The sequence below is a fragment of the Zonotrichia albicollis genome, chromosome 11 (genome assembly GCF_047830755.1).
Source record: "Zonotrichia albicollis isolate bZonAlb1 chromosome 11, bZonAlb1.hap1, whole genome shotgun sequence".
Taxonomy (NCBI): domain Eukaryota; kingdom Metazoa; phylum Chordata; class Aves; order Passeriformes; family Passerellidae; genus Zonotrichia; species Zonotrichia albicollis.
This window is the reverse complement of record NC_133829.1, coordinates 7535552-7548990: the sequence shown is the minus strand read 5'-3', so window position 1 is coordinate 7548990 and position 13439 is coordinate 7535552. Positions and strand designations below refer to the sequence as shown.

The 13439-nt window shown below is 49.3% G+C and overlaps 1 protein-coding gene across 2 annotated transcripts; it reads left to right on the top strand.

The window, feature by feature from the left end:
* Window positions 1-365: 365 nt before the first annotated feature.
* Window positions 366-13230, top strand: DET1 (DET1 partner of COP1 E3 ubiquitin ligase). 2 transcript variants are annotated; one of them, XM_074549228.1, is made up of 5 exons: window positions 366-481; window positions 1135-2243; window positions 5473-5663; window positions 7271-7462; window positions 11218-13230. In XM_074549228.1, the coding sequence occupies exons 2-5, from the start codon at window positions 1161-1163 to the stop codon at window positions 11405-11407; spliced, it is 1656 nt and encodes a 551-aa protein (XP_074405329.1). In that variant the 5' UTR covers window positions 366-481; window positions 1135-1160; the 3' UTR covers window positions 11408-13230. The 2 variants fall into 2 exon arrangements, with proteins under 2 accessions (XP_074405329.1, XP_074405330.1); XM_074549229.1 differs by having other exon boundaries at window positions 400-703.
* The last annotated feature ends 209 nt before the right edge of the window (window positions 13231-13439 follow it).

Genomic DNA, 13439 nt, shown 5'->3' with positions numbered 1-13439 from the left:
TGGGGTGCAAAATGGATGCTGGGGATCCAGGAGGGGTGCTGGGGTACAGGGTAGGTGCAGGATGGGTTCTGGGGTGCTGGGGTGGGAGGGTGGGTGCTGGGGGTTCAGGATGGGTTCAGGATGAGTGCAGGATAGGTTTTGGGGTGCTGTCGTCCAGGATGGGTTTTAAGATGCTGTGCTCAGGGTGGATGCAGCATGGGCTTTGGAGTTCAGGATGGGTTTTGGAGTTCAGAGGGGTCAGGATGGATGCAGGATGGGTTTAAGGGCTCTGTGGCTCAGGATAGGCGGGGGGTGCCCGGTGCAGGGTCCTCCCCGCCGCCAGGGGGCGCTCCAAGCCGCTCGCGGCACTCTGGCCCGGCAGGCCCCATCTTTCTGGTGCGGGTGCCGGAAGCGGAAGTGCGGTGCCGCCCCCTCGCCGCTGTGCCGTGGCGGAAAGATGGCGGCGGCCATGGCTTGAAAGGGACCCGGCGCGGCCCCAGCGGTGAGCGCGGCTGACACCTCTCCCCGGTCCCATACTGGCGCGGAGACCACCGCGGCCCCCAGTCCCCCGTGGCCCCCAGTCCCCCGTGTCCCTTTACCCCTCGGGCCGGCGGGAGATCCCCAGTACCTCTGGTGGGAGGGCCCTCCGCTGCCCCCAGGCTTCCCTGGAGCTCAGTCTCTCCTCAGCCCGGGGAACTGGAGCTCCTCGCTTTCCTCTCGGCAGGTGGGCCCGGACACATCGCGGGTGATCCTTCCTGTGCCCCTTCGCCCCCAGCTTCCTCCGTTCTTCCCAAGTTGTTCCCTGTGCCTCCTGCTTGTCATGTCTGCATTTATCCCTGGCTTACTGGGTGTATGGAGGCTCCCTTTATTCCCGTGGTGTCCAGCTGTGCCTGTGCCTTTTCCTGGGTCCTTCCTTCGCCTGCTGGTTCCCCGCTGTGTCTGTTCAGCAGCCAGGACTGCCCTGGAGACATCTCTTGACTGCTCTCGTTTTCCTGGTCTTTTTCCCAGTCCCTCCCCCGTGTCCCTCCCGTGCTATTCCTTCCCCCCCCCCCCCCCCCGTCCCTTTTAGCCAATCCCCTCTGTTGGGTCCATGGGTTCCCTGTTCCCTGAATTCCATGCCGGTCCTGTGTGCTGGCATGTGTGCTGTCCCCGCAGGATGAAGATGAAGTAGAGCTCTGACCATGGACCATGAGGCGCCCACCATCAGGCCCCGGCGCATCCAGAACCAGAACGTCATCCACCGCCTGGAGCGGCGCCGCATCAGCTCAGGCAAGGCGGGCACGCACTGGCACCAGGTGCGTGTCTTCCACCAGAATGTCTTCCCCAACTTCACCGTGGTCAACGTGGAGAAGCCGCCCTGCTTCCTGCGCAAGTTCTCCCCCGACGGCCGCTACTTCATCGCCTTCTCCTCGGACCAGACCTCGCTGGAGATCTACGAGTACCAGGGCTGCCAGGCGGCCGAGGACCTGCTGCAGGGCTACGAGGGGGAGATCCTGGCCAACGGCAACGACCAGAGGTCCGTCAACATCCGCGGGCGGCTCTTTGAGCGCTTTTTCGTGCTGCTGCACATCACCAATGTGGCCTCCAACGGGGAGCACCTGAACCGCGAGTGCAGCCTGTTCACGGACGACTGCCGCTACGTGATCGTGGGCTCGGCCGCCTACCTGCCCGAGGAGCCGCACCCGCCCTTCTTCGAGGTGTACCGCAACAGCGAGTCCGTGACGCCCAACCCGCGCTCCCCGCTTGAGGACTACTCCCTGCACATCATCGACCTGCACACGGGCCGGCTGTGCGACACGCGCGCCTTCAAGTGCGACAAGGTCATCCTGTCGCACAACCAGGGGCTCTACCTGTACAAGAACATCCTGGCCATCCTCTCCGTGCAGCAGCAGACCATCCACGTCTTCCAGGTGACGCCCGAGGGGACGTTCATCGATGTGAGGACCATCGGCCGCTTCTGCTACGAGGATGATCTGCTGACCCTGTCGGCCGTGTACCCCGAGGTGCAGCGGGACACGCAGACGGGAATGGCCAACCCCTACAAGGAGCCCTTCATCAACTCCCTGAAGCACAGGCTGCTGGTGTACCTTTGGAGAAGGGCCGAGCAGGATGGGAGTGCTATAGCAAAGAGAAGGTTCTTCCAGTACTTTGACCAGCTGAGGCAGCTCCGCATGTGGAAGATGCAGCTCTTGGATGAGAACCATCTGTTTATCAAATACACCAGTGAGGACGTGGTCACACTGCGGGTGACAGATCCTTCCCAGGTACAGAATCACACAGTGGTTTGGGGTTGGAAGGGGCCTTAAACACCATCTAATTCCCACTGCCTTGCTAGAGGTCCACTAGACCATGTGGCTCAGATACTGCCTCCCTCTTCAGGCTGCTCATTGCTTTGGGACAAGTGTTCAAGCATTACAATGCTGTGAGCAGTTCCTTAATGAGCCTCTAAAGGTTGTTTAGGATCTCTAGTACCTTTTTGAGTCTTTTTTGATGCCTCTGATATTGAATAACTTCTGTATCTGCTGTTTTCCTAATTTCTGCCTCCCTCTTCAGGCTGCTCTTTGCTTTGGGACAAGTGCTCAAGCATTACAATGCTGTGAGCTGTTCCTTAATGAGCCTGTAAAGGTTATTTAGGATCCCTAGTACCTGAGGTTTTTTTGATGCCTCTGATATTGAGTAACTTCTGTATCTTCTGTTTACTTAATTTCATTGCTTCCTTCCTTCTCACCTGCAAAATGAGAAAGATCTGATGTGTTAGCAAGTTCCTTTCTCCAAGGATTGTTCCCCATGCTTGCAGATGCTCCATCCTCTTTCCTTCCCCAAATCCCCAAATGAGTTTAATTTTAGCTGATATTTTATATACTCCATTTAAATTGTAGAGGTAGTCTCTCCCTTTTCTCATGTATCTTCAAGCATGTTTTTCAAATATAATAGTCTTCATTTTCCCTGGTACAATTACCATTTCTGTTCTGCCTACGTACTTAGTCTTTCAAGCTCCAGTAAGAGGTAGTATTTATGATCTCTCCAAATTAGAGTAGCAGCTTTTAGATCAGGCTAATGGGCCAATTGCTTCTCTTTTCAATTTATTACTAAAGAAGTGGAATTAGAGCAAATGTAGCTCAGTCAGTGCTGGGTTCCTCCAGATGTTTCACAACCCTGCATGTTGATCATCTCTTTTTACTGCTTTTAGAGTGGTTGGTCACGTTTTGAGCCCTGTGAAAGTAAGGATTTTTTTTTTAGCTAATTTTTATTCCTTTAATCAGCTTGGTTTTATTCTGTTGAAAGTATTTAGCAAGAATTTGTGATAAATCTCCAATGCAGCATGTAGGTCTGGTTGTTCCCCAGAGGTTTGTTTTCTCTCATGCATTTCTCTTCCCCACATCTTTGCCAGGACTTAGGTCCTAGAAGAAATAAACAATAGCTCTTGGTGTGTTGCCTTTGTCTGGTAATTCCTGGGAGATGACTCTGTTTTGTTTTGTTTTATTTTCCTTTTCTGTGGTGTTTGTTTGGGAGAGTTGCTTTGGGAGGAAATAGGTAAGGCTTTATCTAATCCATGTTGCCCATTGGTGTAAAGCTGAATGTCTGTCTGAGAAATACGAAGGCTCTGTGGAAGTGCCCTGCAGGGTTCTGCTCATTGCTGGTGTCTGGAATGAGCTCCTGGCCCTGATGTAAATGTTGTGGCTGGCTCAGCTCTGCACTCTGCTGCGGTTAGTAGGGTTTAGTGCCTGGTTTGCTGCAGGGAGCTCTCCAGTCTTTTCACCCCAGGGTTACTTTAAGATGCAGTTTGTGGTTTGTTTGCAGTGTGCCTCAGGCGCTGGGTTTTGTGCTGGGGGAAGAAAAGTGCCTCATTTCTCAGTTCTTCCAGAGATAATTCCAGATGTGGAGCAGTTTACACAGACCTGTCTGAACGTAGACATTGTGTTAGGGCTTCCTGAATAAAACTTGGCTCACAAAATAACTACAGCTCCCATTTTTCTTCAGTCTGTCAGACAAGGAATATGAGGTTTCATCCAATTTCAGGGTCCTTTCTCCCCTCTGGCTTCTCTGGCAAGAAGGTTGAGGAGTTGCTGTTCATGGTTGTGGGTTGTGTGGTTTTTGTGTGGGTCTGCACTGTCCTTTGAGATCTTTAAGAGTGTGCTCTGCATAGGTAGCTTGGGGGTTTGTTGCTGTTGTAGGCTTGTGTTGATAGGCTTGTCAGCGTTGCTGTGTGGTTTTTGTGGCACTCAGCTGCTGCCTCCGGTGCTGTGATGATGTTTTGGTGGTGTTACAGGTGCTGCAAAAGCAGTGAGGGTTTCCCTGCTCAGGGACATCCTGTAGATGTGTCTCTATGTTAACCTGGCAAAGAAACTTTAAATAAAAAAGTTGGAGGATACTCCCTGCAGTCTTTAGTGATTAAAATAGTTTTTCCTTCTGCTGTCTTCTCTTATTTTCTCTCTGCTCCAACCCTTTATTTCAGAAGGGCTTCCCTTTCCTCAGGCAGTAGTCTAGTGAGTAACCTCATCCTGTGTGTTTCATTTGGACATGTGGGGGCTGGATTGTATTATCATAGTTTATTTTGGGGCTGTAAAACAAACAAACCTTGTGATATTTGCAGGTGGGTGGGGTGGGCAGAGTGCCTGCCATCATCCCTGAGCATTGTTTGGGAGCAGGAGGTGAAGCATTTAGGAATTGCCTCTATTGACAGAAGATTAAATCAGATGCCATGGGAATTAGTTCCCTTTGAAGTGGGGACAGGTTCTTACTTTGGGGTGCCAGCACTCCTGTCTCTAATGAAAGCTACTTTTAATGATCAAGAATTAAATATGCCCTTTCCCAATGGGATGGGAATGTCATCTCCCTTTGCTGTAAATGTGCTGACACAATGTCACCTTTTTTCCCAATTTCTTGCTCATTCGTGCCAGGATTCATTGCCATTGCCAGTCCACAGCATGGTACAAGGGCCATCTTGCAGGAGAATGTCAGCATTAAGAAATCATCAATATCTTTCAGATTTTCATTTCTGTGTTGGCAGGGTACCTGGAGGGCACAGCTTTTTGTGGGCAGTGATGTAGTGCACAGTAGATAAAAAGGCTCATCTCTGTGTGATGCAGATATTAAGAAGGGGAAGAAACTAATATATCTATGCAGAGGTAAAAATAATTTAACGTCAGCTAGCATTGGATCTGAAGTAATTTTTTCAGCAGGAATGAAGATTAAATTTGGCACTTGAGTAAGTGTTTTGGGTTTGGTGGAGGACAGAGAAGAAGAGAAAACAGTATGGTTTCATCTAGTTCAAGTTTAAGAATTGGAAGCCCATTAAGTTTTCTTAAATAATCACAGCTGAGAGGTGGATAATTGGGTACATGTTGAGGCACTCCAATAGGAGAACGGATTAGTGGGAGGATGTAGGATTCTCCTGTGCTGTGGAGAAATTTGGATGGGGTCTGTGGTGTGATGTGTGGAGAAGGAAGGGACAGCTTTGCTCTCCTGGGTAACCTCTGCCTCTCTCCCCAGCCCTCGTTCTTTGTCGTGTACAACATGGTGACCACGGAGGTCATTGCCGTGTTTGAGAACACATCTGATGAGCTGCTGGAGCTGTTTGAGAACTTCTGTGACCTCTTCAGGAATGCCACCCTGCACAGTGAGGCTGTCCAGTTCCCCTGCTCAGCTTCCAGCAACAACTTTGCGAGGCAGATCCAGCGCCGGTGAGCCATTCGGAGCATGCTTTATTCCGTATAGACACTCGCTCAGCCCCGTCTGCTGAAGGCCAGTATCAAATACCAACCTGAGAAAATCAGTTCCTTTGGCCCCCTTTGCCAGGTGGACTATACATGGTTCATTCTTGCAGCCTGATGCATCTGATTTTATATTACACAGCGTTTACCTTGTTAGTGGAAGGAGCAAAGCAGTAGCAAACTGCTGCTTAGAAGAAAGGAAGGGAATTTTGAAAGATGTTTCTGTCTCTCCTTGAGCAGTAACTCTTTTGGAGGTTATTAAAGTGTTACTGCCCAGTAACTTTGGTCCCTGAAGATAGGATTTGTCAAGATGCTGGCATGATCCAGTTGTGTGTATTTTGCCAAGTGATATTCTCAGAATTTGGCATGTACCAAACTGTGTTCGGTAGCATTTCCTCAACATCAGTCACCAGCTTGTGGTTATCATCACTGTACTAGGAGAAGGGAAACTCATCTGCTTAGATCTGTTGTGAAAGCTGAACAAAATACCAAAATAACCTGGGTTTCTAGAATATGCCTTAACAGTCAGATGTGGTTTTAATGAGGCAGAGTGTGTTATTTCTCTAGGAAAATTTTGTTGTGACTCAGGTGTTTTTTTCTTCCAGTGACTTGTTTCTCATCATCCAAAGTACTTGCCGTCCACTTATGGGCATCAAGCTTCTGTTGACTTTAGGCTGATGTCACATAAGTCTGACGAAATTGACTATGTCTGTAACTTTCTAGAGCAACCTGTCAGGAAATCCATAATGCTTAATGGGAGAGAGAATGAGAGGACTCACTGAAGACTCACGAAGAACAACTTCAGCCTTTTGTTAGAGTAGATAGGAGAGTATTTTCCTCCCCTTGCTACAAGGGCCTGTAACAGGAGTGTTGTAGATTCTACAGCAAAGTACCATAGAGCATAGTCCACAGTGAGATGGCTTCTGGCTGAGTGTTTACCCTCCTTATTGTCCCTGCAGATGATCTGACTGTTTTTGCACATGTAAAGTTTCAAATTTTTCTTGGAAAGAGAAATCTGGCCTGTGTTAATTTCTCCACCAGGAAGAACTTTCAGCTCACTGTAGTTTCTGGAGAGCTTTATGCTCCTCTTCAAGGTTCTTCTTCATCTAAGGTTTCTTCCTTTATGCATTTAGAACAGTGGGCGAAGAGAGGAGGATTGTCAAGTAAACATTAAGGGCTCAACTGTTACTGTGAAAGCCCCTTGGCTTTTGCTCATGCTGTTTCCAGGCTTTGTGGTAAAACTTGGATTGACTGATCAGCTGCTAATCCATCTCTCCCCGTCTCTGATCCTGTTCATTTCCTGTACTGCAGAGCAGCTGGGCCCAGACGTTGTGGGTAGGCACATTCTTCTCCTTCTGTCCCTCTGGACATTGTGACACTAATGATAAGGGAGGATGAAAAGGTTAGCAGAACTGGTTGATGTTTGAATCACTGTGATACATCTTTGGAAACGAGCCGTTCTAGTTCTTACACCACAGCTGTTTTCTCTCCCTGTCAGTTTTCCTGCTTGGTTTGTTTAAGATGTGCTGTTCAGCTGTGGCCTTTGTGAACAGGAGGTGTCTCTTGCTTTGCTGCAGGTTCAAGGACACGATTGTGAACGCCAAGTACGGAGGGCACACGGAGGCCGTGCGGCGCCTGCTGGGGCAGCTCCCCATCAGCGCCCAGTCCTACAGCGGCAGCCCCTACCTCGACCTGTCCCTCTTCAGCTATGATGACAAGTGGGTGTCAGTCATGGAGCGGCCCAAGACCTGTGGTGATCACCCCATAAGGTATGGGCAGCTGTATGTGAGGAGAGAGTCGCTGTAAATCACCTCTGCCATGTGGCATCAAGTGTGCAGAATAGGGAGTAGATGGAAGCCTTTCTCTTAGGAAATCCTTTCACCAGGGGATTTGTTTCACAAAACTTGGCCTCTCTCCTTTACAGTAATGGGGATGTGTGGGAGGGCTCTTCATGTTTCCTTGCTGAGCTGCTCTGCTCTGGGGAGGGTTTGGGTGGTGAAGTCTCAGCCTTTTCCATATGAATGGTCTTGTTCCTCCTCCTCTTCTTGCAGTGCAGCCGTTGTGTTTGGGTTGCAGAGTGATACAGCTCTGATGTCTGCTTTCCTATGCTGGAAAGATCCTCTCTGAGCATGTGGGTTTAGTTGGCAAGGATTGTCTGGTTTGTCCTGTGAATAAAATAGTATCTGGGCTAGGTGTTACTCAGAAAGCCTGTGGTATTGATTGAGCTGTTTTCAGACTTCCCTTGTTTACTGTTCTCACCATGGGAGCTGTACTCCTTGTCATACTCCTTCTCTCTGTGATCTGTAGGGAATTTCTGTCTGTAGTAGGAATTTTAGCCAGGTGCCAGGGCCATTCTGTGCCTCTTCTGTCTGAGTCTCGAATGCTGGCAGAGGGAGTAAGTCTGAGCTTGAGAATAAGGAGGTTTGCAATGCTTCTTAAAGAAATATCAGGACTATTTATTTCTTTTTGTTGGCTGCAGCCATGGCTGCAAGAGGAAGTAGTTAAAAATCCAACGTCTCCAGCTTGACAGGCTCAAAGAGCCTGAGTTACCCAGGCAGAATAGTATTTCTGCTCCTAGTACTGCAGAAGCAAACCTATGCTCTGAAAACAAAGAGAGCCTTCAGTGCCTGAGTGCTTTGTTTAGTGACTGCACACATGTTGGGGGCTCAGGCAGCCTAGGGAGATCATTCTGGACTGCTTCCCAACTTTATTTTCATCAATGCATTCTCAAAAAGTGGTTTCATATCTCCCCTGGCCCTGACTCAGGTGGCGGGGAACTTCTGATTATTCCTGTGCTCTCAATTCCCAAATTATGTATATTTAATTGATTCTTCTGCCTGTATGATTTGGTTTGATCTCCAGCTTCCATGTTATCTGCAAAGAAAGCCTGCCCTTTTCCCCCTTGTCATGCTTGATGTTGGGAAAACTTGCAGGGTGGCAGTTGTCTGCCAGCGCCAACCTGCGCTGGGCTCCCGCGGACAAAAGGCAGCAGAACCGCAGTCATGTGCTGCGGTGGAGTCTTTGTAGTAAACAAAGCCAAGTGCCACCTTCCCTCCCTCCCCTGAGCAAACCAGCGTTTCAGAGCCAGAGCTTTTAAAGCTCAAAGCTGTGCAGAGTCAATTAGGACTTGAATAGAGCCTCGGAGCAGTGGGGCTCCTGGTTTTTTGGAAAGTAAGCAGAAGATGAGGCGCTAACCTTAACCATTCAGTAGCTGAAATAGTGCTGCTGTGGTTCTCACGTGCAAAACAAAGGGTTTAATAAAATAATGCCAGCTGCCTGTTGGGGTTAGAGGGCTTGGAAATGAGGGACCACAGGATTTGTAATGTAAGTCCTGTAATTGTCTGGAATGGAAAACTCTTCAGTAGCTAAGGTTGTTATAATATGTGTGCAGTTTCCTGGCACGATGTGTGAGCTAGGAAAGCTTCCAGACCTTTTCCACATCAATTCAATATTTCTGTGCACTGCGTTCTTTTAACCCTTAGTGCTTGTCTGCATCCCAGAAGGTTCAATTCTGCCTACTTAAGAGACCAGTGGTTGTTTGCTGTTAGGTGGGAAGGACTTTAGGTTCCCCATCACCACCACCTTCCAGTCTCTTTTCAGGAGGCCTGAAGAGATATTCAATGGGTGAAATGATGGCACTTGAGGGAAGAGGCTCTAACACAGCTCTACCTATAGCAGGGGGTCTCTAAAATCCATCTAGATGGCTAATAAGGAGCCATTTAACCAAAGAATTGGTCTGCAGATAAATCTTCCATTTTCCTACGGTTTGAAAAGGCTGGTCTTGCTGTTTCTGTTGACATACAATTTTATATTGCAGTGCCTAATTTATCCCCAGAATGAGAGCCCATGGAAATGGCCTCTGATTGCAGAGCACTTTTAAAAATACATTTAAAAATACCAAACTGAGCACATCTTTTAAGATTACAGGGAGCTTCATCTTGAGTAGTAAATTGTTGTGAATTGGGGGAGAGAGGAACAGATGGGGGACTGTGCTTTATTTAAAGAATGACCCTCTGCATACCCAGCCTTGTGTAGGAGGAAAAGGGCTTTTTGAAAAGCCAAATACCAAGATTGTGACTCTCTTGCTGGGTTCTTGTGTGCAATTTTCAGGCAGGGCTGGCTGGCACTTTTGATTCAGAGGAAGGGAGAGGAGAGTGGCCCTCCAGGAAGAACATGAGGTTCTCAATAGGCTGTGTTGTTAAAATGTGGAGTATGTCTGCTCCTGAAACAGCATCGCTGGTATCTGTCATCATCCGTTCTTCCAGGCTGAGAGCTGAGTGCATCGTGTTGCTGGCGGGGGGGAGATGTGCTCAGACATTAAAAGCATTCTTGGAGTTAAAATCGGAGGAAAATGCAAAATACCCGCATGCACTAAGTGTTGGTGGAAAAGAAAACAGCTGGGAGGCATAATGGCAATTCTGTGCCTGAAGTTGGAAGAGGTCTAATGAAAATGGTCTGACAAACAGAGACAGCTTCAGGGGAAGGACTTGAGTTAGAGCCCAGCTACTTGGTGAAGTACCACATCCAGAAACCTCCACCACTACATCCCAGAAGCCTTCTCCAAAGTCTTGGGGAGGGTTGGATCCCCACAGAGAGTCCTGTGTTCTGACAGCAGCAGTGGACAGTGGTGTTACCTGGGCTTATGTCAGTTACACAGAGTGTGCAGGGGAGGGTCAAGAAGCAAAGAGCTTCCCTGAACTCACCTGTCTATTCAGAGCTGTTTGTCTCATCCCCCTGAAAATGTTCCCTCTGTGCTGGAGCTGTGTTCCAGAGCTCACCTGGAGAGCATATGTGCTTGACCCACAGGCAGGAGATGCATATGTGCTTGACCCACAGGCAGGTGTGTGGGTGACAGCAGCAGGTCATAAGGTTTTCCTTGACCTCTGTCCTTGCAGTGGTTATTGAATCCAATTCATCGTGTACCTCCTGCACAGCCTGTCTCATTAATGCTTTATTGGTGGCAATCTAAAAGGAATTGCAAAGCCTTGCTTGACCTGTACACTACAACATGGCACCCTTGAGCAGGATTGCAGCGACTTCCTTGACTGAACAGGCACAAGGACAGCAGTGTAAAGCCTTCACTGGCAGTACCACGGGGAGGAAAGGGTGGCCTGACACTCTTAGTGAAGGCCATTGCTAAGGGAAGGGAGCTCAGTTCTGTACAGTATATCTGCCTTGGGGATCAAGGGAGCAGCTTGCATTAAGAGAGGTTGGAGAGCCAGCACAGGTGGGGCCTGAACCAAACTGACTCCCTCTTGTGAAGTCAGCTTTGTCCATCAAAGTGACAGGCAAGAGTTCTCTCATTGCTAATAACAAAATAAAAGTGATGTTTTTCTAGACAGTGGAAAACAATTGCCCTGAGAGGGACTTCCCTGCGAAGCCAAGAGCCCGGCACCCAGCTAAGGACCTTCTGCTCCTCAGGGAGCACCAGCGCTCCAACGAGGCATTGTCTCTGCATGCAAAGAGCCCAGATGGCAAAGTCAATAGCGGGGAACAGCCCTAATTGACTTTCTCTTCCTTTCAGATTTTACGCCCGTGACTCTGGCCTGCTGAAGTTCGAGATCCAGGCGGGGCTGCTGGGGCGCCCCATCAATCACACGGTGCGGCGCCTGGTGGCCTTCACCTTCCACCCCTTCGAGCCCTTCGCCATCTCGGTGCAGCGAACCAACGCCGAGTACGTGGTCAACTTCCACATGAGGCACAGCTGCACCTAGAGGGACTGGGGTGCTCTCCTTGCTGCTGGGCCTCTGCCACTGGTGCACCAAAGGCAGGCACTCACACCTTCTGGGAAAGCAAACCATCGCTCATGGAAAGAAGCCTCACCTGGGAGCTCCCACCAGGGCTCTCAGCCGTGGATCAGCTGATGCACCCCAGTTATGGGAGTGGGGGGGCTTCTTCTGACCCTCTTTGTGCTGCAGAGATCTCCCGACTGTCCTTCCCTGCTCCTGTTGATGAACAAAGTGTAGCTGAGGTTCCTTTCCTCTGTTTTCTATCCAGCCGTGGGTCTTAGAATGGCAGAGATGGAGCTTTGCATCACACTTGTGGAGCACTCACTTCTGCTCTGTTGCTCTCCTATCACGTTGGACAAATGACCTGTCACAGAGGGAGGGGATGGGAGCCATGGGGAGGGCTTGGATACAGCTACCCCTGTTTGTATCTTCAGAATTGCTAGGGAAATGAGATCCTGCTCTCATCCACACAATCTACTCATGTCATTTTAATATGCAAGAGGTCAGGAAAAAAAAGGTGTGAGAAATCACTACAGTTGAGAGACATGAGGTGTGTTCCTGACCCTTATGCAAGTCGCTTAATCTTTGTGCCTTAGTAAAAGCTCCTAAGTGAGAGATAGTGTTACACCAGCAGGCCAGGGCAGCTGGTTCTGTCTGCAAAGCATTAGAAGGAAGGAAGGAGGAAGGTGGGTGTCTGGGGAGCAACAGCAGCAGAAAAGAGGAACTTTTCTGCAGCATGGGGATTAATCCTCATGGCCATCTGCAAGTTCTGCAGCTGAGAAGAGGGACACCCAGCTGCTGGCACCCTCCTGTGTGTTGGAGTACCAGGGTAGAAAATGAGTAGGAGTTGCCCAGGAAGAAGGGTGGAGACCTGAATTCATGTTCACTGCTGTGGGTGGGCAGTCTGGAGATGAACTTGTTGACTTAGGTTGCTTACCTCTGTCTGTTTGATACACTGTTCTCTGTGAGAACCCAGATGCTGTTTCCAGGCTTCAGAGCACAGCTGGCCAGTGTGGCAGTGTTGGCTGGACCGTGGCAGTGTTTGTGCTGCTGATAAATTAAGCTCCTGTTTGTAATTACCTGCCACTGTGGGCTGGTGAGGATGCTGGCCTACCCTTCTCTCTTAAAAATGGAGTTTTTGGTTGTAGGCCAGCATTTGGGGGGTTGTTACATGAGGGCTGGTTTATGACTGCTGCCAGGCAGCACAACCATCCCAGCATCACCATGTGCTCCATCAGAAGCTGGAGCCTGTTCTTGTCCCATTCCTTTGGGAGGTACAGTGGGGGCAATAGAAAATTGGTGCTAATACACAGGAGACCCTCTCTGTTAAAGGACCCTGTGGGTGTCTAAATTGGACCAAAATAAGCTGTGGGTGATGTGTTGTGGCCACATGCCTGTGAAGAGGAGTGTTGGAGTCATGCATTAATTTTTGCTGGTGATGCACTGGAGAAGAGCTGTGTGGGTGCCTGCTCATGGTATGAGTGGTGGGCCTCAAAGTTAAGGGTGTCCCGAGGTCCTTGAATCAGCCTTCGCTCTCTGCCTCACTGTACTTCTCTCCTGGCCTTGCTAAACATTATTTCTAGGCAAGACATTGCATTTCATTGCTCTTTTCCTGGTGTTTGCACTGTTGGTGTCTCAGGTCTGTCAGGAGTGCCGGCGGGTCAGGAGACTGCTAACAGAGGAGGTGTCAGTGCTTTAGCTGCAGGTTCCTCTCATCTAATGACACTATTTGTCAAGGTTTTAGGGTTTTATCCTGTGATCTGTTCCTCAAACATTCAATTAAAGCTCCAAGTGGAGAATGGTTTGCACACTGTAGATCATGTATTTGCCTCCCTCTGCACCACTCTCACAGCTGTTCACACTTCAGTATGAGACTTTTTTTTCCCCCCCTAAGCTCCCAGCTGCTCCATCTGAGACTCTGTTTACTCCTTGGTGTCACAGCCTCAGGTAGTCAGTGCTTACTAAATTAGCTGTCAGATTTCCATTGAGACTCTTTTTTCAGTGGCAAAAATATAAA